The 26,979-nt window shown below is 41.3% G+C and overlaps 1 protein-coding gene across 2 annotated transcripts in view; it reads left to right on the forward strand.

The window, feature by feature from the left end:
• Window positions 1-1,920: 1,920 nt before the first annotated feature.
• SNCA (synuclein alpha) overlaps window positions 1,921-26,979 on the forward strand; it is a 62,416-nt gene continuing 37,357 nt past the window's right edge. The window contains exons 1-4 of one of the 2 annotated variants that reach the window (XM_064711090.1): window positions 1,921-2,066; window positions 3,552-3,697; window positions 9,078-9,119; window positions 16,334-16,479. In XM_064711090.1, coding sequence (XP_064567160.1) covers window positions 3,577-3,697; window positions 9,078-9,119; window positions 16,334-16,479 — 309 coding nt within the window. In that variant the 5' untranslated portion in view covers window positions 1,921-2,066; window positions 3,552-3,576. The other variant, XM_064711091.1, reaches the window with a different exon arrangement.

Here is a 26,979-nt window from a genome sequence, read left to right on the forward strand (position 1 = left end):
CTCTTATCCAATGATTTGGAATTTAACAGCTGCCTAGTTTGAATACTACAGCTGAAATTTTAAGCTTTATTTCTGCTGTGGCAACTGATCCCGCTTGCTTTTACCCATCTTGCTTTTACCTCTCTATTTCTAGCTGCATGATTTTGCTAAAGGACAAGCTGTTACTTTGTTTAACAGCAGAACATAATGCCTGCCTTTGAGAAACATAAGGCAAAAAAAGAATGCTTACAAAACCTAGGAGTTGCAAATATCTGAGCTCTTCTTCGTAAAGTTTTCAGAAACAGAGCCATAAATGCACAAGGTTGTTTATCATACTGGATTATCTGTTTCTCCTAACATAAATAAATACAATTGGTATATCCAGATTTATATCAGCATAATAAAAAGCAATATGAAATGAGTATTTCATACTCATAGTCACTGGAAAAACATGCTGGAAAAACAAAAGCCTTCTTTAAATCTGGAAGATAATACTTACATAAGGAGTGCAAGATTGACTTCAATTCTAATTTGGGGTCTAAGTTTACTGCTCAGGATAGTAGAGAACGACTGACAAAGGTTTTCAATGAGCCAATTTACATACTAAGATACATAAATTGGGCCAGTTAACATGTGCAAAAATTTTATTTTATTTACTGTCTGGAACTGCACCTATTGTCCTCTCCCCAAAATAGGAAGAAAATAGAAAAACCACAACTAGCTGTTGCACTACTAACTACAGATGTGCTGCACAGGATGAATGAGGTGAGGTTCCTTATGTAATTTAATTTCTGGGCTTTTTTTAAAAGCTTTTCTGGAGGGCAGAATTATGAGAAAATTATTTGTGTTGCTAGTCTGAACATTCTTACACAAAGAAGTAAAATCTGTTGCCTAATGCTTGGTTGATTAAAAATACTAGTAGAATGGAGCAAAAGAAAGTTTACCAAACAATACAGAAATATTACTTACAAAGAAACCTGACAAGAATAAGACCCTGCACTGCATGTTCAGCATGAAGACAAAACCAGGGATGCATCAGCTATCTGCAAGGGACGATGGATGCAAGATGCTCCTTGCAGCTCACAACCTTGTATCTCATCTATGCCGTGTTCTGTTTCTCCTTTTGGAGTGCAATAAAACCCAAGCTGTTTCTGTAAGTCTTGCAGGACTTGAATTGATGTACTGAAGCTGAAGGTCCATCTGTTCTAGTGCCTTGTCTCCCACGGGTCTTGGCTTTTCATGCCTAAATTCTGTGACCAAAATAGAGAAGTTTGGTAGGTTTCCCTTTCTGGGGAGAAAGTGACTTCTCTGCCTGAGTTTAAGATTCGGGTGGCAGTGGCCTTGGATTGTGTGGTGGAGGATGCCAGCAGCAGTGTAAGGGTTGGGCAAGTCTGGCCCTACTGCTCTTCATTGGGGATGAAAATTCTCGTGTGTGTGTGCAATTGAGTTAAGACTCCAATTACACCTACAAGAGCACCACCTCCCGTGCTTGAAATGAGCTGGGATCATGAATCTTGTGAGAACGGTGACATTGAGCTGCAGTCATTCAGGGTTGAAGACTGGGAAGTAGATGAAAAAGAATTAGAAGCTGGGGGAGATTCTCTAAGGCTTTGGCGAAGTGACTCAGGGCTGTGCCGCATCAACAGCCTCCGTACACTCCTAAGACGAGGCGCTCCAGCCTTCGGAGGGAGTGGTGACCGTGCGGAGTCCCAGCGGGACCCGGTCGCCCGGCACGTCTTCTACCCTCGCTTCTCCCTCGGTGTGAGCCCAGCAAACAGGTGCTCCGAGTTAATCACGCCTCCCACCTCCCCGCCGCGGAGGCCGTGATAGGGTGGGCATAGCAGGGGGCTGCACACCCAACCGGAGCAGGAGCCGCCGCTCCTCCCTGCCGCGGCGCATCCTCCCGCCCCCCGCCTGCGGGGCTGCCGCCGGGGTGGTGCCAGCAGAGCCGGCCGGCTCCGCGCCTCGGCATGTGCTGAGCAGGGGCCGCTCCGCGCCTCGCCCGCAGCGCGCCCGCCCGGAGCCCGCCCGGAGCCCGCCCGCCCGCTCGGAACAACGGGTGCTCGCCGGTGGCGGAGGAGCCGGCGGTGAGTGCGGGCAGGGCGGGGCCGCTCGGGGCGGGCTGGGTGTGTGTGTGTCTGCACGGAATGATAGGTGTGTGTCTCTGATACCAGCGACAGCTGGATAGAGGTACCCTGTTGAACGTTCCGTGCGGGCAGGGGAGGGAGGAGAAGCCGGGCGCCGTGTCCGCCCTGTGCCGACGGCGTGTCCGCGGGAGCCCGGCGGTGCCCATATGGTCGCGCCGCTCTGCTTTCCTCGGTAGGTGCCTCGCGTGTGCATGTATTCGTATGTTTGTGCATGTATAGCTACATATGAGCCTGCATATACATGGGCGCGACGCCCTGCTCCCTTTGCAGGTGTTATTGGGGTGTGTTATTGGATCCAGGTGCTCCCGCAGCTGGTCGCGGCGCTGCCCCGGGGACGGCCCTTGGGACCCCGCCGCTGGACGAGCCCGAGGGTGCTGCGGGCCGGCGCTGTGTGTGTGTGTGTGTGTGTGTGTGTGTGTGTGTGTGTGTGTGTGTGTGTGTGCGAGGCTCGCAGCCCCTCCGCCATCCCCGGGCCGCAGGTACCGTGGGCAGGCTGGCTGGAGCGCGAACGCTGCGCTGCCTGCCTTCGCACGCTCGTCACGAGTTAGTGGAAAGCTGCGACAGCCCAGATGCCTTCCTAGACATTCATTCCTCCTACTCAGCCTCTGGAGAAGGAGAGAAGATAACAGGCAGCACTTCTGTCTGTGTGGGTGGAGGAAGAGAAAGGACTACTGATAATGGATTTGTTGAAGGGACACTGATTCTGGGTTTTAATTACTATTTCAGTGGTTTCACCGTAGCCCTGGGTTGTATAGCTGCCAGAGGACACTCCTGGAAGCTTTAGTGCAATGCTTTTTAAATCCTGTGTTCTTGCTTTTGCTTTTTAGTAAAATATTTTCTCATTTGTGATGCATGCAAGAAACCCATTCAGGAAAACGCGGTTTCCAAAAGAATGATGTGGACTGTGTGTAAAATGCTGGACTAATGGAAATGCAGCAGTTTTTATTTTATCCAGACCTGAGTTGTAATGGCATTTTCTTACAAGTGAGCATTTGTCATTTATGAGAGGTTTTGGTTTTCTGTTTGGTCTGTTTGTTTGTTTGTTTTAAGCTGCTGATGTTTATTTAAGTTGGCTTTTTTCTCTGGATGAGAGGTGGAGTATCATCAAACCACAGGAATAGATCTTGCATTCAGCACATGAACATTGCTGTCCTTTGGGAGAAATGATGGCCTGATAGGCAAGGAAGGTACTTCTCTCAATGGAAGCATCCTTCAATCAGACCGGCATTATTGGCAACCTCTCCATAGGATTCTGTGGAAATAGGATATCTGTTTCATACTGCTGTACAATTTGGGGGTATAAGTAATATAATTTTAAAATAATTGTGATCCCATTCAGTTGGAATATTTTTTCCCCCTTTCTGGGATAAAAAGCTGGAAAAACCTTACTGAAAGTGTGTACTGTTTGTTTGTTTTTTTCTCTAGAGCTGTGTGAAGAAAGTCTTCAGCCATGGATGTGTTCATGAAAGGGCTTTCCAAGGCAAAGGAAGGAGTCGTAGCAGCAGCAGAAAAGACCAAGCAGGGTGTGGCAGAGGCAGCAGGAAAGACGAAAGAGGGAGTCCTCTATGTGGGTAGGTGGGCAGCAGAGAGCACTCTGCTGGCTGGTGCACCCCAGCATTCACAGCTGGATCCTCATCAGGCCCTTTCTTCTGCAGAAAAAAAATATGTAATTGCTCGTAGGAGACCATTGCAAAAGAAACAAGAGGAGATTTGTGCCTTCCTGAGCTCTGGTTCCTTGAAGCCAGTGCCTTACAGCACGGGTCGTTGGGTGGCACTCCACGCAAGAGGTTTGCCAGATCAAGGCTGAAGGGGTGGTTGGTGCAGTAAAAATAAAGATGAAAAAAATGTAAAAGCTGGAGGTGAAGGTAGCTTCACAACATTCTTCGAAGCGTGTGGGACTTGAACAGTCAGATTTCAGGAGAAGACACTTGAGAGGTTAGCTCAGGAGTTGAGTAGTAGACATGCAGACTGCTTGATATGTTGATGGTAACATGTTATATGACCAAGTGTCATCTGAAATTATCATCATGTTCTGTAATTACTATTGCAAATTCATGGCAAATATTTTCCACCACTTCTCAAGGAGGAGCCTCTGCAGTTAATGAGGTAGGGCAGGTAGACCCCAAGGTAGCAAAGCAGTTGTTAGTGTCTTATTCTAGGCCAAACAAGTCTTGCACAGAGCCTGGGATAAAATTATTTTCAAATCCCTGAGTGGTACTTTGATGCAGGATAGTCATCTTCATTTAGCAAGTGTTGGGCTTTAGAAGTGTGTCTTGCAAATGCTATCATGAAAAATTCACAGAAAAACAATCTGCCAAGACTATGAGTAAGTGGTTATTTATAAAAAAATGATTATGGATCTGTTGCTCTTATTCATCAAATAAAACTAGTCTATAAAAGAATGGAAGGGGAAGAGATACCCTTTTCAGTGGGTAGTTTCTGTTCTGTTGATTTTGTAGCAGGTCAGTTCTGTAATGGGCACTGTGTGTACTGAGGGAGATGTGCTCACATAACAGAGAGAAGTTAAACAGAGCTGAAAACCAGAGGCATTTCTTTTCAATGGGAGTACTGAGGTCTCTGGTATTCCAGTGCCTTTTTTGGATTCCCTCTTGCAGCCTAGTGCCAGTCTGTAAGAAATTATTTCTGCTCCAGATAGTGTGGACTACTCATTTGGAATATACTTCCCTCCCTTTTAAGCCACGGCAAAGCTCAGTGCTCTTGCCAACAGGGATGGCAGTCATTTTGAACACTAATTGTAGGATGATTCTATTTTAAAATGAGCATCTGCTCATTTTCAAGACAGCAAAATAGATGTTCTTCCACTGTATATTGTGCTTGATGGTGGAATTATTTTCCAGAGGTAGGACTTTCTTTTATTCTGTTTTCTTGTAGCCCTGGCCATGCTTCTGGGGTCATTGATTTCTTTGTATTAGAAACCTGCATTATGTGCTAAATTAATCTTTGTTTCTGACCTGTTCTCCGGACCATAATAACATTTGAACCTAGTTGTGTTCCCAAAGGCAACAGATTTCCTGTTGTCTTCAGAGACGCTTTTGCTGAGGTTGAACTTTGGAGGGCAGGCTTGCGATTTTGTGCAAGAATTTTAAGTAATTACTGGGGACAGCAGAGTCATGAGCTGTGGTGGGGACCTGTGTATGTGACTGTGGTAATGGTGGAGGATCATTCTCCCACCAGGTGCCTCCTTTTCAGGAGGCAAGGGCTATGTGCAGTTTGTGCAGGCGAAAGAGCCTTTGGTTGGAAGCTCTGCCAGCTTGTGCCCAGCTGTGTGCTTTCCCATACAGGCAGGAAGTCTCAACAAGTTCAAATAGGGAAAGGAGGAGCTGGGTGTTTCTCTCTACTTCCCAAGCAGAGGTGTCTCTTCCCCTGTGCAGCCTGAGCAGAGGCCAGTGGGATCATCTTTGGTTCTGCAGGCTGATAATGACTGCAGTGGCAAAGGTGGTGAAGCCCCTCTATGAGCAGAGCAGAGGAGCAGCACAATTCATTAGAGCTCGTGGGGTCTTCTCACTCCCTTTTTCTATAGTTGGGTTTTCAGATTTGAGATTCACAGCCAGATTTTACTGTGAAAGCTGCCTGACATCTTGCAAAAAAGAACCTAACAACACTGGGCTGAGTGGGACCTGTTAATCATTTTCAGTTTCATAACATTCAGCCTCCAATTGCTGCTGGAGAATTAAGAAGATGCAGAGTTTTTGGTCCAGATCCCCTAGGTGATGTGGCTTCCCACTGAAATCAGTGCAATTCAAGTAAATCTGGACCTTTCTGTCCAAGCTGCTCTTAACTATTATGTGGAAGACTATAACCTGATTCTACCTGGTAAGAGTTCTATTAGCAACAGCTGCTGTTTGGGATGAAATGTAGTAATTGTAACTCTTTTATTCTTGTTTTAGTTTTAGCATTTTTTTGGCACAAAGAAAATTTCTCTTAGCCAAGGGAGAAACTTAGAGCTGTGTAGGAGAGCAGTGTATTGGAGGATTGAGGTTAGTTGTTTTTTTTCCCTGTCCATGCTGAACTCTCTACTTCATTCCCTCGGTCCACTGTCTGGCCTCCTTTAAAGTACCCAAGATCCCTTTTATACAGTCTACAATGGTTTTTTAGGCTTTCAGGTATTGGGGGTTTTTTCCCCTTAAATTTCTCTGCCAGTGGACTTCAGCATTGGCTGACTGAAATTGGTGGTGCTCTAACTCATTCAAGCACCGCATCAGGACCTTACTTGATGTGAAAAAATGGCCTGGTCATTGTTTAGAAAGAAGGACTAAGGCTCAGCAGTCCTGTGTATGCTGTAGGTATAAAACTGCATCTTTCTGTAGCCTTGAAGAGCTTTTAGTGTGAAGCAGAGAGGAAGTGAGTGGCAGTACTTGATCCCCACTCGCTTTGAAGCCAGAACTGAGTAAGGAGGATGTGCTCACACACCCTTGGCAATGCAGTGTTCATGAAGTCTGCTGAGCTTCTGTGTGCTTCCAGGGAGCTGGAGTTTCTACTCAGTCGACTCTTGAGTGCATGTTGAATGTTCAGGAATGGAAGTTTACAGTCTGGTTGTTTTTGTTGTGTCATAAGCTCAGCGAACAAAGGAATAGTTTATTAGCAGCAGTGTGGCTGACAGTTGTTTACTACTCCTTGTGCTAGCACGTGGCCGTAGAGCAGAGCAGAGCAGTCATGACCTATTTGGCAAAGCTGCCCAAATTCCTCCACTCTTTTCGTAATGGTTCTTATTTTCCTTTGGTGGTAGAAAAGCCAGCAGAGTAATTGAGGAACTCAGTGTTGGTCTGGTGGAATAATGGCTTCAGGACTTGGAAGCAAACGTTTTCCTTAAATGTAGATTGCCCCTTCCTCTAATTTAGGTTTATATCTCCCAGTCTGTAACCTGCTCTGACTAAGCAATGTCAGTCTGTTGGTCTCTCAAATAGTCCAGAAATGAGTGTATTTGCAAACTGCTGATACATTCCTTGGTTCTGGCACAGTGACAGCCATGATAATAAGTCATGAAGAGACCCTATGGTATTTTTTATAATTGGAAAAAACCCCAAAATTGAGTTGAGTGTTCTCTCTCCCCTCACACAGATGTCTACTACAGCTAGGAAAAGTAGCATTACCACGTACTACTATTGCTTCTTGATTTAGGTTAGAGTCCTGTTCCTTGGTCTTTGTTATCCCTACTCTGATTCCTCTCTTCCTAGATATGCAGGGTACAGTGAGCAAGACTGTTGGTGTTTTGGGAATGCCAGGATGAAAGACAGCTAGTTTATCCTGGAACCAGTGTGGACAACCAGCTTTCCTTCATGGCTAGCCAGAAGTCATCCTACTGAACTCAAGTGTTGTTATTTATAGGCCTTTTCTGGCAGCTCCTAATGTGCTTCTGGATGCTGTTGTAGCTGCCATGGCAGGATCAGCTTCTTGCATGCAAGTGTGCAGCAGTGGGGCAAGTGCTCTTGTGCTCTAACATATGCTGTAGGCTCTGGAACACCAGCCAGCTGGCTGTTTGCCAATTAATGGATCTGGCTATACATACCCCTGTTCCATATGGGTCTGTGAGCTGAGCTTTCTTTAAAGAAAAGTCTGTCTTCCACTAAAGAGAGCAGCATTTCTGTGTGAGTTGTGGTTATAGCAGTGTTGTCTGGGCAAGTAAGAAGTAAGAGTCTACTTGGAATAGGTGCCTCTGGAGAAGTGTGCATTGCACAGGTCCCCAGGGAATTCTGTCATGCCATCCATCCCTTTCTGGCCTTAGGGAACTGGCTGCTTGCTAATTTACAGGTTGCCGTGTCTTTAATGTCTTGGCTTGCAAAGAGTCTGTTCAAAAACATGAACAAGATGTTGGCCAGGTCTAACAATGCCTTCAAAAGCATTGATATTGAGTATTCCAGTAGACCTACTGTAAGCCTGCAGTGGTGTTTAGTTGGTAGAAGTCAGCAGGACCATCATCTGCTTGAATTCCAGGCTGTGCTTTGCTTCTTCAGGTCTCATGGTGGTACAAAATTGAGCACCAAATTCCTAAAACAGATCCTTAGGTGTGAACTGTTTACAATTAAACACTTCAACTCTTGTTCAATGGTAAATATTTTTCAGTGAGAGAAAACCAACTTTTTTAATGATAAATTTGGAATAAAGAGGGGAAAAAGACTTCTCAGCTGTTTAACCTCATCGTTAGCTAAAGCAACATTTCATTTTACTTGCTGCAGTATTTTTTTCCCTTGTCTTTATCATGGATGATTATTCTACTCTTGCCCGTGGGTAAGAGAGCCTTTTCAATCTTGTAATCAATCTAATAGTGCCAGAACTACATGGCTAAAGTTGCATAAATTTGCACTAGTAGCAAGTGGCACATATTGATCAATGAGCTTATATTGTGTTTCGGTGTTTAACTGTATTGCTGCAAAGAATTTTGGACAAAAAGTTGCTTTTTTCCCTAATATTTTTCTGCTCATGCATTTTCTTCTGTTATAATTTGAAGTCAGAAGTATAAATTATAATGTCTCAAATACTGAATGACAGCAAAAAAAATTGCGTTACAAATAAGGTCATTTCTGTGTTGGTAAGAAAAATAAAATGTCTCCTATCTCTGGCAGACTAGGTAAGATGATTAACTAGGAGCCATAAACTCTGTTAATTGCACATTGTTAAGCATCATAGTCCACAGATGGATACTAATGCCTGAAATGTAGCCAAATTATGGAACCTGACAAGGGCAAGTAGAGGGCTGGTAGGGAAAAAGACATCCAGTTATGTTTGAAACAGCAGTATGTGCTAATTAGTTTAAAGAACAGTTGTTCTTTACTGATGGCTTTGCCTCTTCCCTTAGACTGAATTTCTTAATAACCTTGGAAGATATTGTGTGCAATGATATGCAGTCTGCAGGTAATCACTCTTCATCATCTCTGTAGTCTTTATCAATACTTAAGAATATGCATTTTCAACCTAATATTTTTCTTTGTTTAGGTTCCAGGACCAAGGAAGGAGTTGTTCATGGTGTTACAACAGGTAAGATAATTACCTCTTGATTTCAGCTTCTTTGCCTCATGAGATTAACCAGCCATTTAGCTGTTAAAAATTGAGGGGTTTTGAGAGCACTATAATTTATGAAAGATGGAAAAGCATAGGAAAATTGAGAGATCTGGTTGGGTGGAAAGACTGAATGGAAATGCCTTACAGGAAAGAAACAAATTTCAGAGTTTTGATTTGAATTTGTCACAGTTGTGAGTGTTTTGAATTTTTTTTTTAAACTGACTAATCTCTCAGTAGCAAGAGCACTGTCAAACTTGGAATTAAATGCCAGGCATGTATCTTCACAATAGCATTTCTACACCAGGAAAGAGTAAATTTGCATTTTAAATTGATTTGCAGCGATCATTTTAGGTATGAACTGAAACCAGTAACCAATAATTTGTTTTAAGGGGCAAAATGAATGGCAAGGCCTTTATATCTACAGAATGCAGAAAAGCCTTAGTTGACCATAGGGCATTTAATAAAATGTATAATTTTCTGCTGTAGACTGTGGGAGTTCTGAAGATGTGAAGAGATGGTATGGTCAATAAATGTGTTTTTCCCCTAATAAATTCAGAAACAAATAAGATCATAGAAAAGGATTTATTTTTCCTCAGTGTGCAGCCAGTCTCTCATTCAGCTCACATGTCAGTGTATCATTGTCCTCACAAGGCAAAGGATAAACACTGGTAAGTAAACAAATGTCAGTACTTAATACACAACCCACATAACTGGTTGAAAAAGAGTATTTCTAGTAACAAAACAGAACACAATATTGAGGGTAGTCCTTCAGAGCTTAGGCTGGGCATGTGTGCTGTTGTTATGAGATTTGAAATCTCAGCTCATTAGACCTCAATTAAGAGAAAATATTCAGAGGGACCATAGCTATGACCAGTAGAGGATTGCAGTAGAATGAGATTTGGGACACCTACATCCAATATCATCAGAGATGTGGGAGCAGCAGCTGACAGCACCAGGAAGCAAGTTAATAGAGGTGACGTTCACCAGGCTGGGATGTGGTGGAATCTAAGTCAAGGGCATTTGCACATGTATGAAACATACTGAAGCACTGGAATTCTAGTGGGCTACCTCAGTGGGGGTCTTCTCTTCCTCATCCTGAAAGAAACTGCTCATCTCAAATGCTGTCCCTCTCTTTATGTGGTGGCAATATAGTTAGGCAGGGAATTTTCAGTGGGTGAGTAGAATTTTCAATAGGTTTTGAAATACCATAAATTTTCTTCTGGAAGGTACAAAACAGACTGTAAAGCCAAACATAAGGGGACCACACCTGTTATGTGCTGTGCCTGTGAATGGAAAATTTGGAAAAGTTACTGTTGATTTTAGGCAAAACAGTAGCTGCTCCTCACACACTTTAGCAAACAGGTGACATAAAGTGAGACGCCCAAAACTTGGGAATAATGGGTTCTGTGCTGCAGTTTGCCCCCTTCTGTCCTTTCAAGTTGTTTGAGATGCTTGGCTGTTGCATGAAAGTGGAAAATGAACAGGGAGTGAACAGGTTCAACTGTGGTAGTGAGAAGACTTCAGGCAAAATCTAGAGATCACAGCTTGCAAAATTAAACAGTATGGACTCACCAGTGTAAGAAGAGAGCAAGTGCTTGGACACATTTTAAGAATAAAAAAATAACAAACCTATTAATAGTTCTTCTGGCAAGAAGAGAAGGTAGATAAAAACAGACGAGTTCACTGTAATGATTCTGTGAGGTGTAACATTAAGACAGAGATGCTAGTGAAGTTGATGTAGAAATCAAATCAATTTCAATCAATGCTGTTGAAGTTGATGTGACAAAAATCCCTTTTAAGTTGCTTATAAATAGCTGCTTGTCTCTTTTCATATGACTGGGAATTCACAAGCTGTGCTGGTCTTATGATATTAATTCCCCAGTGCATTAAGTGAAACCTGAGGTGAAATAAACACTTTATTATGTAAATAAAAATGGTTTGAGAGGTTGGAGACAGTCAGATACAAACTAGAATCACAGATCAAAATGAGTGTTCAGTTTTGCAGTTAGTCTTTTCTTAATGCCTGAGTGCCAAAATCTTGATAGCTTTACTGTCTTTGATTAAGTTGTCATTTAGGTCCCTGTGCTGGTGAAATGACTCTGAGATGACACATCTTGAAGAGCTAAAAAACCTAATTGCATTTTTAATTCAGTTAATTTCCAAACCCAGAATTACTAGACTGAGGTGTTTCTTGCTTTAAATGTGACTTGATGGTACCAGATTTATTGACATCAAGTCACTGTGAAATGAGGATTCCAGGCTGTGATTCATTGGAATATGGTAAGTGTGTTATTTGTCAGGTCACCCTTTCTCTAAATTTCTGATAAAAGCAGCTTTGCTTATTGGTTTTATGGAGTGTATGCCCTGTGTTTAGACTTGACTTCCTGATTGAAAGCTCTCTTGGCCTTTGACTGTAAATGCGTAGTTCACCCATCTTACCTATCTCCCAGAAATGAGCAGTATGAAAGATGAAATATTTACAGTTCATCTCCAAGTATTCTAAATAAAGCACTATTTGTAAATAAGTCAGGGCAAAAAAAGCTTTTGATCCTTCAGTCATGTGAGTGAAGACACAGTATTGATGGTAGTAAACCATAGTCAGGTGTTTGGCTTTGTTTATTCAAGATCATTCTTGTTCTTAACATTCTTAGTCATTGGAATTCCTTAACATTTCTTAGTCATTTAACTCCATCAGGTATCTTACAGAAAATTGCATAAATTAAAGAACCACCATATTTATGGCATCTTTGTGTATGAGTTCTTCAAGTACTTAAGACAAACTCACTGTTTGAAATACATACTCAAAAGTATATTTGGTACAATAGGAGTAAGCTCATCAATTCAGAGAAATTTGGTGGTTTGAATCTGCTTTTATTGTTCAAGGTTGAAAGTAACTAGTTATTATTTTGAATTGTTCCAGAGGTGGTACATTGATACTGTATGCTACCCAGTTGTCTGTAATAAGTAGTGCAAAGACCACTTCAATGCTAATACTTTTTGCGCAGTGCTATAGTCAGTATTAGCAATTAAACTCACCCTTGGTGTGGTTGTTGTGCCCTGTTCCAGGGTCATTTAATGGAATGGACAGTCTCTGCATAGATAAAAGAAGTAATCAGGCCATAGCACAGCAGAGCTCTGCAGAAGCTGATTTCCTCTGGGTCTCAACACTATGATGCAGAGCAAATATCAATTTTACAAAGACTTAATAGCTTAAGATCATTAAGCAACCTGGTATTCAGATAAACTTACTAAGTTGGAATCAACCCCCTGCATTCTGAACTGATTTCTTTGTGCACACTTAGTGCTTTCCCCATTACTACTTAGTGTAAGCAATAAAATAAATGAGATTGGAAACTTATTTTGGTTTTTCTTCTCCTGTTGTGGGGTTTTCAGAGCTCTAGGGTCACCAGGCTGGATCTCATTATTAAAGTCACTCAGGTAATGATGTTGATGTTTACTTATTCCTTACAGACAGAAAAGATTTTCTCCTTACTATGATTGCTTTTGCCAAACTGTGCTATTTATATAGTTTGCTCAATTAATCTTCAAGGCTCTGATTTCTGAAGCAGTGTGTGAGAGATGTTCCATGGTAACTCCTGTGTCACCTTTCTTATGCTGTGTCTGTGTGCTGCTTTTGGCTGGGATGGAGGTCATTTTCCTTACGGTACCTGGTATGGGGCTGTGTGGGATTTGTGCTGGAACCAGTGTTGATAGCATAGGGATGTTGTAGTTACTGCTGGGCAGGGCTTACACATCACAGCTTTTCCTGCTTCTCACCTCACCCCACCAGTGAGAAGGCTGGGGATTCACAAGGAACTGGGGGGAGACATGGCCAGGACATCTGACCCCAGCTGGTTATTCCACATCACCTGGCATCATCCTGAGCAGTAAAACCATGGGGAAGGTTGGTGAGGGTCATCTGCTTGGGGGCTGGCTGGGCATCACTTGGTAGGTGGTGAGCAGTTTGAATTTGCATCACCTGTGGGATTTAAACCTTTCTTTCTTTTTTTTCCTTTTTATTATAATTTTTATTACTATTATTATTTTATTTAAATTGAACCATACTTATCCCTTGAGTTTTCTTACTTTTACCCTTCCAGTTCCCTTCTTCCCCATCCTGCTGGAGGAGGAAGGGAATGAGCAGCTGTGTGGTGCTTAGTTGCCAGCTGGGGTTAAACCGTGGCTGTCTGAAATAGAAGCAGTCTTAAGTACACTGCTTTTGTTAGTACTTTTATCAGTATCTTACTGTTGTGCCAGTAATAGTGTTGGTGGCCTGATTCTTTCCTTTTTCATTTGAGTTTGTGTGTTCTAGGCCTTTCCTGGGATAATGTGTTGCTGGGAGGAGGAAATTCCGTACTGGAGACAGTGCCTTCCCAAAATCCAGTAGTAGGGGGAACAGCAGCCACTGGGTAGTTGCTCTTGTAGGTGGTTGTACCTGCTGTGATAACATAGTGTAAGAAATGTGGGGGTAATAGTGGCACTGAGAATCAGGTGTTTTATACTGCAGCATCCACAGGGCACTCAGTTCCACTCTGTTTCTTCATATTTTGAGGTGAAGATGCTTCAAGAGCTTGAGATAATGAAACTAATAGTGCCTGTGACCATCAACACTGCACAACCATGCTTTATTATTTTATCAGAAAGGATGAGTCTGCTTAAAGCCCTTGTCAGCATGAAGCCTACTGAATTTGTACATTACATGCTCTGCCATTCAGTGTTTTTTGGAAAGGGAAGTTTTCAAAACAATGTGTGGCACTTCCATATGAAAGAATTTAAATTCTAACCTCATTACATGGGCACAAATGCCTTCTGCTAGACCAGGTTACTCATGGCCCCCTGGCCTTGAGCACTTCCAGGGATGGGGCATCCACAGCTTCTCTGGACAACCTGTTCAGTGCCTCACCACCCTCACAGTAAAGAATTTCTTCTGTATCTAAACCTGTTCTCCTTTAGTTTGAAGTAATCTACTCCTGCCCTGTCCCAGCGTGATCACAGGATCCTCTCCACCTTTCTTGTGGGGTTTTAGGTACTGGAAGGCCACAATTAGCATCTCACCAGCTCTGTCTTCATAGGAGGGGCACTCCATCCCTCTGATCATCTTGGTGGTGTCCCCTGGACTCAGTCCATCAGGTCCAGGTCTGTCCTGTGCTGGGACCCCCGAGCTGGTGCAGCCCTGCAGGGGGGGTCTCAGCAGAGCAGAGGGGCAGAATCCCCTCCCTTGAACTGCTGGTTGTGCTGCTTTGGATGCACCCCAGCATCTCTCCCAGAAAGAAATAAATAAAAAGCAGTACTGAAATGTACCCAGAATGTATTTCCTCTTACTTTTTAAAAATTTAAGTATTTATTGGAAATTTGGGTTTTGAATCTACTTTTACAAAATGCTGCTCAATTTTTTTTAGAATTCTTTTTGCATTGCCTGTGGGATTAATATGGAACAGCATGAATAAGTTTGTTTCACAACATTACTCAATTTCTTTCGGAAAGACTCCAAGCACAAGCAGATCTCAGTAGGCTTTGCAAGATACAGCATGTTATGAGGACACACATCTGAAGGTATATGTTTGCAAGAACCTACTGGAAAGCTTCTTATATAAATTTCATGCAAAAAACCGAAAGCTTTCTGTAGTCTGAAGCTGGTAATAATCAAATGGGGCATCTTAACAGATGTCTTTTTGCACTTGCTAGCATTAAGTCAAACCTTCCCTGAGGGCAACATTTGCTTTTCAGCAAAACCCACTTTGGATTATCTTTCCATCCCCCACCCCCTAAAAAAGGCAAGGCTATAGAGTAGTGGATGTATACAAGGAAATTGCTCATGAACTTTTAGGTTATTACCATGTATAGTGAGGGAGATTTTTGAAACAGACTTTTTCGATTTCTAATTTCAGACAATGTATAGTCTGTTGTTCTACTTTATAATGAAAGCTCCTGGTCATAAGAGATAATACTTAATTAGTTACTAACTTTTCCCTTTAAATTAGCTAGAATGAGCATTAAATTATCTGCCTCCATTTTCAGTCAGCAGATATTTATAATTTGGGCCTTTAATAAAAATTTCATATTAGTCACATTTAGCTTTCTAGCTTTTCCTAATTTTTGCTTTTTATTATCAATCATAGTAATGCATGCTGCCTGCCCTGTGATATGGACAACTGATGCCCTTCATGTAAGGAATGAAAGAAATGTAATTTATCCACAGAAAGTCTAATGTTTGTACGTGCTTCCTGAAAAAACCTCAGAAATGGTAGCCCTAACTGTAGCAGAATCCATCCTGTGCTCATAAAGGATGCAGATAAAGCTATGAATACATTTTATGGATCAGATGGGATTTAGCCTGAAGGAAAATATAGAATTAGTTAGAATGGCAAAGATATATGATAGATGTTTTTGAAAAACGTTCCTTTGTTTGGAGGAGTACACGTGTGTTTTGCTAAAAATCTGGATATGTGACTTGAAGGCATGAAGTCACTGCATCCCTTTTCTTAGGGCAGTTTCTCTGTAGTTCAGGCTGCTGTCAGTAAGAGCCCTTGGGGATGAATGAGCAGAAAAACCCCAGTGATATTCTGAAAGGTAGAATGGCAACTGCTGATGTATATGTAGGCTAAATGAGTTGTTGTTTCCCTGGGGCTTGGAAGTTAGCTATTAATCCAGTTTGCTTTGACATTCAGTCTTTTTATAAATTAGTATATTATGTATCAGCACTGGGGCAAAAATCTCAAGGGGGTCAGATAAAAGGTTCTGTTTGAAATGTTCGGGTTGAGCACTGATAGATCTACTTTTTAATGAAATACATCTTAGAAAATAAAAAAGGAATAATCAACGTTTTTTGAGTCTAATGCAAAAAATCACGTCTTCCATGCCTTGTATCATGCAGTTTGGTGGACTAATTGGAATGCATTCCCAAACTAGGATATATTATACAGTGAGATGGACATAAGAAGAGCACCTAAATAATGGCTTTTTTTCCCTGAAGTGCAGTTAGACGTGAATGAAAATGTCAGCTATCTCTCACATGAAAGAAATTGAGCCTCAGCTAAGACTTATTTTTACCTCTGCTGCTCCAGCATTACCAGATGGACAGTTTAATTTCTTAAGATCTGCTTGGGGTCGGGCTGTCAGTGATAAATTCCCTGAAAAACCTAGAGCTCCCAGAGGCATCATGTGTTTTTCCATCTTCTGCTTCTCCTCAGTGGCTGAGAAGACCAAAGAGCAGGTGTCCAATGTTGGGGGAGCCGTGGTGACGGGGGTGACTGCGGTGGCGCAGAAGACTGTGGAAGGAGCAGGGAACATCGCTGCAGCCACTGGCTTGGTGAAGAAGGACCAGTTGGCCAAGCAGGTTGGTTTATTTGCAGTCTCTTCCAGGTGAAGAAGTGAGCAGTGAGGGGCTCATGAACTGAGAGGCAGATGGAGTGCTTTCTGTCTCTCAGTTGTATGAATACAAGATTGCGTTGTGCCAAACAAACAGCAAAGATGTCTGCTGTTTATAGCTTGTATTTTGAGTGGCTTGCAGGATCTGGGAACTTGAGTAGGATTAGGCATGGGACTTCACTAATCAGAAGTGTTTTAGTTAATTTGGATCATGGTTTAAAGTGTGATCTAGTGGTGGTTCTGAACTCAGCAGCCTCTAGTGGAGACCAGCTGCTGTAGGATAGCTATTTAGTTTTGTGAAAATATAACTGTTTTTGCTTTTCAATCCCAAATTACTGGGAATCTGCTAGTACTGAAAGGTCAAACAGCAAATCTCAGGTTTAACAGCACAAGTTGTATCCTCTCTAGTTGTAGAGAGGAGGGTTTGTGTGCCAATCCACTGACTGGTTAGACACATTGCATCTCAAGTCAAGATCTATCTGGAGAGTCACTGTCTTCCATTACTACAGTGACACTATCTCAAAAATGCCTCTAAATAGCCTCAATTATGTAGATCAACTTTGCTCTAGGTCATCCTATGAAACACTGTAGGTATTTTTAATCATGCACTGTAGTTAATATTCTTCCACTGACACTAGGTGAAAAGTGACCCCGGCTGGCAGGAACAATGCTTTCCAAAATGTGTGGAGTGGTTTTTTTAAGAGACAAAAATAACTCAGAAGACATAAATGCCTCCTTCTGTGCTGTTTTTTGCATGAACCTTTGAGAGTTAGACAAAAATAGGATTAGGAAGAGTATTTAATATTTACACAAAAATGTGGCTGCCATGGAATTGAGCATGAAGTTCTATTGTGTATCTTATTTGCAGCAAGTGTCCAGAGGAGCTGGAAAAATGGAATCCTTAAAAAATTGAGTTTTTTATCCTTGTTGGAGTGCAGTCCTGTCTGTCTGACAAATCTTATTGGTGCTTTACTATGGGGAGCAGAAAGGGCTGTTAGATTGTGGTAGGCATTCATTGCACTGTGGTAGATTGTCTGGGAAGCATCTCACAAGCAGTTTTATTCTCTTTCAAATCAATATTCCTGGGGGATTTTTTTAGCCCTTTTTTTTTTCACCTATAAGTAACACGGTGCTTTTGATGTGGTCATGGATCTTGGTAAAAGCTGTGTGGGAAGATTTGCAAAATGGAGAATCTAATGACCTGCCAGGGGATACATGAATATAGCATGGTCACAGTAGTCTCTGCTCTTCATTTCTGCGAAAGCTCTTGTGTCGTTTTATGCTGAGAATATTCTTTTCTGTTCACAGCTCTTGAAACTCAGTGTAATAAGGATCATCACTGCTGTAATGCACAATTGCCCCCTTTAGTATTGACCATAACTAATGCCTTTTTATCTCTCTCTATAGGGAGAGATCCCTGTAATTATCAAGTATAAAGCAAATGTCTGCTGACTTTCATTTCAATCTCTTCTCTGTATTGTAAAGCTTAAATATAGGTCGTGATGGCTGTAACAGAATAAAGTCACATCTGTGAAATGAAAGAAGATCCATAATGTACATGCATATTTCTATTAATAGCAATATTATTCTGAACAGGTGTTTTGTTCTGTAGATATGTAAAATCATTCATTTGAGGCTTGATACTGATATTTTTAGACTGAGATTCTCAGTCATCTATGCAGTATGGCCATGTAGCTGACAAGTATCTGTGACTCCTCTTGGATTGCCTTGTACCTTTGTCTTTTACTGGTTCTGGAAGGGATGAGTGACCATTTAGAAAATGGTAATATCAGCCCTGAGTAACATGTAGTTACTTTAAAACCTGGTGGGTTTTCATTCCTTTGCAGCTTGGAGACACATGAGATAGCTTTTTCTTGGATTTTCCAGGTAGACTGACAGTTTGGTAGGGCAGGAGTGGGCACCCAGGGTAGCAGTGGGACCTCAGAGAAAGCAGGGTGAGTCTTTCTGAGATAACAGAAGGCGCCAACCAGGCATTGAGTATCAATGTAACTTTTTTAAATTTATCTCTCCCTGCAAGGTTATGTGTGTTAGGTCTGCTTGCCTGTGGGAAAGCTTGCAGTCTTGTGTGGTGGCTGGCATTTTTCTTGTCCTGTGATGGAAGTTTGGGTTTGACTTTCAGCTAATTAAAAACACTATTTTTTTTTTAAACCTGTGGGTACAATGATACTTATGCAGAGGAAATATGTAGAAAATTCCTTCTTAAAAAAATAATTTTCTTAAAACTCTTTGTTAAGAAGTTTCTCCAAGCTGGCCTAGCGCAGCCTTGAAAGCTGGTGTGCTTTGGAGCATGAAGCAGAAGCTGAAGCAGCCAAGTGAGGCCAGGCTGGAGGCTGCTGTGACACCCCTGTCACCCACCTGCCCTGCAGCTGGTGTGAGCAGGCAGTGTGGAGTGACAGCTGAGACAGTGACAGACAGGGATGGCTGGAGAGTGCCCGTCTCAGGCTGCTTGGGGGATTTCTGCTTTGGCAGAAGCTCGCTGCTAATCACAGCCAGGGTGGTGGTGGTTTGTAGGCTCAAATTAATTATGAAAGGGCTAATGTACTGCAAGCAGTATTTTACTGAATCATAAAACATTTATTGTGTGCCTGTGTGTGTTTTGTTTCTGTGTTCTATGTTCTATGTGTCTTCGAAGTGAGTTTTTAAAGAGTAAAAATTACTGATAGCTGCATTTAATGCAGAGATAAACATGAATGTTCTATTTGCAAGTCAGCCTTGAATGTATGGATAAAAATGGGTGGGGGGTGTACCAGCAACTGAATGTATTATGTATCATATTTTGAAAACAAAATATGGATTACAAAGTTTGTTTTCAGATAGTTAATTAACCAATTGAAGTTCTTAACCTCCCTGAATCCATGTCATTTGGTTCCCTGGCATCTCAAGAATAAACAGTTGCCAACTTCTATGATTTCCATGCTGAGTAATTCTATTTTTACTGTTCTGGTGCCATAATTCCCAGTCAAGCTGAAATGTCAAGGTTCTTTGAGTACCCTATGGTGCTATAGTCATATGGATTTCATGTGCTCGAAGTTCTCCTAAAGTAAACAGAACAACAGGTCTTGTCCCTAAGATTTTTGGTTTCTGTATGGATCATCTTTGGTATCTCTGTGTGCTAAATCCTTTTTCTTTTTATAGTGTCTCTTGATTTAACACATTTGCAATAAATAGCTCTGAAAACACAAAGTTACAGTAGCATATAACAAGTAGGTAGGCAATATGCTTCCTGAGGAGCTAATACAACTCATTGGTTTAATTATGAAGCTTTCAGTGAAAAAGCCTGTGTCAAGACTGACAATTTAGGCATTAGGTATTTTCTTCTGTAGAAAATGGGTATTAAGCAGGAGCCCTTGCTAATTGCATTTAATGTGAAAATTAACAGCAAAAGCAATGCACGTTAGCTCTATCTCCCCTTCCCACCCCCTGCCTTTCCTGGCACTCCTTAGAATTCAAGCAGTGTCATAGCATAAACACTCGGTGCAGTGGAACAGCTTTAGAGTATTTCTTGCATTACTACTTTTCCTTTCTAGAGCAGCTAATCTTGTGAACCACCAACATTTTCCACAGACATGATCCTTTGTTCAGAGCCAGGGTGAATGAATCTACTTTGGGGAATCACTATAATCAAATATAAAATTTTGTAGAAGCCGTTTTGATCCTTCTTACAGGCAAGCTCCATGAGACATGGTACATTGCTCAGACATGATGAAACACCTTTTAATTTTGGTGAGAGCAACTCGGTTTTGATTAAGACACCAAACATCACAATGTACTTCAGTTATCTGTTATTTGTTCATTTGGGAAACCTTACTAGTAGAAGGAATGCAAACCCTGTGAGTGTCTCTGAGAATTTGCCTTTCAGTGGCAGAAGGAAGGATACATTTTGCTTTATTAAACATCAATTTCTTGAATGTAAGCAATACCACTTCTTTCAAAGGTATCTGATTTGTCTTGTTGCAAACTGAGATTCCTGTGTGTTCCCAAAGAAGTTTTGATTGCCATCTGTAGTTTAAAAGACCAAAAAAGTTGAATATGAAATCCTGAGATTTTGCACTTTGATTTTAAAAATGGAGATCAGTTTAGAAACCCTTCTGTAGCAGTCTTAGGCAGAATTAACCTAGGGATGACATTTGGCTTCTGCTTAAATTATCTTGGATATCAGTTTCCAAAGCTTGAATATCAACATTAAACTCCCCAACACTGCTTTAGTGCTCTCCTTGTTACCTACATACTATAAAAATGTCTAGCTTGGTAATTGAAAAGCTTCAACAAGGCGTTTTTTTGTATTGTCTCTTTTTATCTTTTTGAGATCTATTTAGCATATTTTCTTTGCTACAGTGCCACAATACTGACATGCCACATGGAAAATTCCTAGAACGTTAAAAATTAATTTTAATGTACTTTTTTGTTGTAAATAAAATTCTAGAATTAGGTCTAATCATTGCAGAGTTTGGGTGTAGGTGGCAATTTGTATTTTGATAGAATGTGAAGATCTCCAGGCTCTGTGACCGCTTTAATGTTGAGTATACTGTAGAGGATGCTTGGCTTATTGAAGGATCACCATTCCCCATCTTTCCAGTCCATAGGTTAGTCAAGTAATTTTGAAAAGCTTGGATAAAAACACAAAGGAAAAACTGTGGAGCAAAGATGTCCAATTTCCTTTTTCAGAAAGGGAATTAGAGAGTTTTTTTAACTTTGCATTCCATTTTTTGCTGTTTGCTAGATGTGTCTCAAAAAGGCCATTATACCCCTATGAAAAGCAGGCTGGTAAGTGCAAGTTGCATGAGACTGAAACTGTTGTTCTTTAGTTGGAGCAAGCAGATCTCCCACAGTATTTAGTATGAGCAAAACATCACCCCTGTATGATTTAAGTGAGGAAACTTCAGTAAGATTTTGATGTGCCAAATGCAGAAGTGACCTCCACCAATGAACTTCTGAAGTTAAATATTTTCTGTAGAAAAAATTTTCCAGAAAAGTGTTTTCTGTAGAGCAAGCAGGATTTAGAGGGGTACAGCATCTAATTGCCCTCCTCAACTTCTCCTTCCTGTGTATGACTCTAGTAAAGGTTACAGTAGAGGATGGATAAGTTTGATTGAATATATTAAATATTCTAGTTCCCTAGAAGGTCTGACCCTTTACGCCTGAGGCAAGCAGTGCCACTTTGTCTTGTGCAGTGTAGAGAGATGGACTTTCTGGTCGTTCAGGGTGGGCCTCACCTTTGTTCTGGTGTGACACTCCTGCCTGCTGTGTGGGAACCTTTACAGCAATGGTTTGGAAGCATAAAATGATTTGGGTTGGAAGGGGCTTTAAAGATCACCTAGTTCCAACCCCCCTGCCACAAGCAGGGACACCTTCCACTATTGAGGTTGCTCCATGCCCCATCAACCTGGCCCTGCAAGCTTGCACAGTGTGGTTTCTGGTGGGATAACTAGCACACAGTCTTTCTCAAGGAAACCAAAGTGGTTTAGGTGATTTACAGGCAAAGACCTGCTCAAATAGTTACAGCTCAACATCAGTCAGAAAACACTTGCTCTCAAATTTCTATTTGAATCTTCATGTGCAGAGCATATAGTCCGGAGTTGGTTTTCTTTTTCCCCTTATCATTTTATTCTTGATCTCTGTGTAATGTATGAGTGGCTGCTGCAAAACAAAGAGGATACTTAGCAATTGTTAGCTGTGTTTGCTTTTCTAATGTCTGTAGATTGATTGAGAGTGGAAGAATGAGGGATAGATTTCCCATTAGGGGATCCACACTGCTCGGGAGCTGATTCACAGAGGACCCTCTTAAGAAAAAGCCTTTGTTAGCTATTTCTCTAAGTTCTTGAAAGAAGTGGAACTGTCAACGTGCAGGCATAACTCTTTGATTGTAGCATAGCTGGACTGATTTATTTTGGTAGAGCTTTTCTTGCTGCTCTCAGAATTAATGATGGTGTGTTGTACTAAAATATCTATAAGAAATTCATTGTATAAAGCTAATGCATATTCTAGAAACAGCAAACTCTGATTTGTTATGAATCATAAGGCACCCTTAGGCAGGTGATATTAAAGTTTCAAACCTGTTTTATGTACACAGTCCAATCTCTTTCTCATGACAGCACATGTATTTTTTTGATGGCAAAGCTCATGACTCATCTAGGTTGTACAGAGGTATGAATGTCAGTAGACCTGTGAAATTGTGTTGCAATCCAGTATGACTTGTGAGTGTTGAAATGCAAGTGGCTTTGATTTAGTGATTGGAATTTATTTTGGAAGCACATTTCAGTTGCAGTAGAGGCCACTCAATGCAGTTTCATTAATGCAGTTCTGTTTTATCTTGGTGTTTCCACATGGGCAAGCCTCCATATGTGGCTTAGTATATGTTGATACTGCCTGATGGCACAGTAAAGAGCAGTGTGGAGTGTGTGAAGCAGACTCCAATGTTTACAGGAAATTTTATTTGATGAAATGTGCTAATGATGCCCACAGAAAATATGCTGATTAATAGGGAGGGTAAAGAAGTCACAGAGCCAGCAAGGAGATACAATGTTTTCCTTTTGCTTTATAAGATTTTTCTTACCTGTCACTTCCTTCTTGGCAGGTATGTGCACATTCTTGTAGGACTTCTGGATGTGAGCAGATTAATTTTATGTCACTTTTAACACCTGGGTTTGAATTATTTAAAATTAGGCTGGGCAATATAGAAATAAATGTGCACAGAAAATAACAATACTTGGGGTGGAAAAAGCAGAAAGTGGAAGATAGATGACTGTAGATAGAAATGCTAGAGTTTTTGTGTTTGTTGAAGAGGGTGTTGAAGTGCTGGTAGAACTTTGAATATCAACTTATGCTTGACCTCCCTGGTTGGCAGATAAAATAGTTTTCCTACTGTGGGGCATGTCACCGGTGTTTTTTCTCAGAGGGCAAAGTAGTAGTTGAAGGAAAGCCTTGTTCTCTCTGTCAGAGAGTTTCCATATCTGTGACCTAAGCAGAACTTGAGGAAAGAAAACTCGTTAGGTGTTATCAAAATATCCTGGAGGTTATTGCTCTTCATTAATTCAGGAACAAATGTCAGTGTAATATAAAGGTCTTGGAGTTTTCCTGGTTTCCTAATGGCTTCCATGCTGTGAGAACATTTTAGTGCAGGCTGATATTCAGGGTCTACCTGCTGCCTTCACTGCTTCTGACTGTAATTCCTAATTATCTGTGAGAGATTTAGTTAAGGAGCTTTTGGGGGGCATCATATTGTACTTTGTTTTCTAGCAATTGCTTAACCTCAGGTTTATCTTTTGCTGTGGAGAAATTAAGTACCCCCATCTTAATCTGAATATACCTGTCTCCCTTGGTCTTCAAGAAGAATTGTTTGTCAGCTGATAGAAGGGTAAACACATTCTCCACTAGGAGTTGTTCATGTCCAATGAGAAACTATTTGTAAAGTCTTCAAATAGAACACAATTTTTATTTTCTTGTTCTCCAACTTACGAGAGAGAAGCAAAAGACATTCTCCATCATCCTTTACTAGGAGTCTGCCTTTTGCATTTATTGTAAGGACTTGCTTGTCTGCAGTCTGCTCTGTTTCCTCCCTCTTCTTTACTCTGGTCTCCCTTCCACCTCCCATAGCGTCCATTGCATTATGGAATTCTCTCAGGCTGACTATGGAACCAGTTCCATTTTGTAATGTCCCAGTTTTTCCTATGTATCCATCTATGGAATTTCATGCAGTACTCACAGAATTTTTTTTCCTGTTCTAAATAGTTGCCAATCCTATGCTAAATACTCAGGAAGGTGCTACTTGGTGAGAGGAATACTTCTGAGTTCATTTGGGGATGATATATGTTCATGCCAGCTCTTCCTGTTCTTGCCCACTTTGTGTGGAAGATTCAGCAGTTTCAGATGGGGCATAGTTTCATGTAGCTCATGATAGCTGGGCAAATTGTGAAGTGGCAACTTAGGGTAAGGGTTTTACAAGCTTAAAGCTGTCTGATTAGGATATTCTGCCATGTGTCAGTGCTTCTTTGCTCTGCTGGCCAAGGAGGAGTGGGTAAACCTTGGAAGGTAAGAAGCTTAAATGTGGTTCATTCTGTGCCTATCTGGGAGTCATTGTCTCCAGGGGATTTGTGATGGTAGCTGGTTCTTGATGTTGTAAAAGCCAAGGACTGCAGCTGGCAGGTTTTTTTAGCTAGCAGTGAAAGTTTATGGTGCTTAAATGACATTTTGGCAAAGCACTGCAATGTGTGTTTATGTCTTCCAGTCTGTTCAGCAGAGCCCTGCAGCGGGATGTTTAATAGGCATGAGTAGCAAATTGGGGTCTTGGATTGATGTGATGATGAGGGTTGTGTGAACTTCAAGAACTGAAATGTGGAGTAAATACTTCTCTGTGGAGATAGAGATGACTCTGTATTTTCAGAATGTCAATCTAATGTCATCTCCCTCCTGATGAAATCCTGTAGGTTAAGAGGGAGAGGGAGGATGCAGGTAAGGTGGGATGCTTTATTGGGACTACCTAATTACTGGCAGTGCTGTTACTGTTACAGAAGAAAGGAAGCTTATATCATCAGAGGATAATTAGCAAGTAGTAGTGTAATATGATATACACCATTTTTTTGACTATTTTAACCACTGATAGAACTTAAATAATCTGTGGAGTAATTGATAAAAGCTTGGACAGAGCTTGCAGATGTCTGGGACTTTTTTGAAGCTGTTAGGACATAATGAAAGAGATGATCCATATTTCCCACAGTAAACTGTCATTAAACTCTGGCTATTAGCTGCTTTCAACTGTGTTAATTTGTTTGCTAGAGGAGGTTAAGTGGCCTGGATAAGGATGATTGGTAATAATTTTTCATTTTTTAAGTACTTGTCTCAGAGTATTTCAAAAGCTTCCATGATATATCTGGACACTAGAATTTGTTACTGGACAAAACTACATTGAATGTCTCAGAAATGCATCTGAACTTTTAGATTGGAAACTTTTTTTTTTTGCCAGTGGCTTATTTAATGCAAAATATTCCTTATGAGGAAACTGGAGGTGTAAGCTGCTAAAGTTGTCCTTCAAAAAACCATGCTTTTTGCAAGCCTGAAGCAGGCAGAAGGCCTGATTCTGAAGTGTATTGGACATATTGATTGCCCTCCAAACTTTTGGTGTTAGCTTTCAGAGCTATTTCCTTTTGCTTTATTAGCACATGCCCTGGAGGTTTGCCAGACTTGGGTCAGAAAAGTCAAAATCAAGCTCAAAATGTGGAGATGCAGCCAGTGTAGAGCTACTTTTACCCTGCTTGGTGGGTTAGCTATGAACAGAAAGAGGAGCTGTCTTTAATTGCCTTTCCTTCAGAAGACATAAAGCAAGATTTGTGCCTCTGAAGCAGCCTAATTCCTCTGTCCCACCTCCCACTCCATCCTGTGTAGAAGGGGCATCACCTAGAGCAGCTGATACCCTGCCAGTGTTATGTCAGCCGTGCATATTTCTTCTCAGGGGCTGTGGGATGAAGCAAAGGCTCTGGGCTTCTTTGGCTGACCTCTGCTGTACCTTTTAATTGTGTAATGTAGGTCTTTCTTTGTGTGCTCCTATAAGTAAGGAAGATAGGTGGATTTTTTTTTTTCCTTACTAATTCCCTGTGATGGTTTTAAGGCCCAAAGGGTTCACTGTGGTCTAAACGAACATGCATTGCCCTGGCGTGGTGTGAAAAATTCAGTTAAGGTGTCAGGTTATGTGTCAGTCACAAGAAATCTCTAGTTATCCATAGAGACGGTAATTCTAACAAGGACTGTCCATTCAAGATGAAGAAGGCAAGAAGCAGTGGTTGAAACAAACTATCTCGTCTGAAGAAAATTGTTTTTACAGCTTGGAATGCAAAATGTGCTAGGGGAAGGAAATGACAAGGGCAATTGAGTTGGGTTACAGTGCACTTTTAAGACTTGCAGGTTCTCTTGATTTTTGTGTGAGCCTTCAGGAAGGATTCTGGAAGCTGTAAAACCTGTTAGCATCTCTGGTGTTGGGAGCTCACTGTGAGCTTCTGATTGCTTCTAATTTGAAGTGTTTTTAATTACTAAGCTAATAATCTGTAATAAGTTAATACTTTAAAGGTATTGAAATGTGTGGTTTAATTACAAGTGTGTATGCAGTTGCTGGCCAGTTTGGTAGAATTTATATCCATAATGCAGTGTAATGATGATAATGTGTGCATGAAACACTTATACTTTGCCTAATGAATATACTTATGTCAATTAGAAATAATATTACTGTGGTGGCATCAAACACTTCAGTTCATTACGTAACAACCAGGCTGTCTTAGCCCTGTAAGAACTGTACTCAGAGATGCTTGTTTAACCCCTGTCTGACTTAGCTAATAGTTCATATGGTTGATCTGAACAAATGATTCTGTTCAAATTCCTAATAGCATCAGTTTTAATGGCTGGGTCATTTTTAATTTTGTGCATGCACCAGAGGATCTTAAAAATCCCTCAAGATAGAACT

The sequence above is a fragment of the Zonotrichia leucophrys genome, chromosome 4 (genome assembly GCF_028769735.1).
Source record: "Zonotrichia leucophrys gambelii isolate GWCS_2022_RI chromosome 4, RI_Zleu_2.0, whole genome shotgun sequence".
NCBI classification, from domain to species: Eukaryota; Metazoa; Chordata; class Aves; order Passeriformes; family Passerellidae; genus Zonotrichia; species Zonotrichia leucophrys.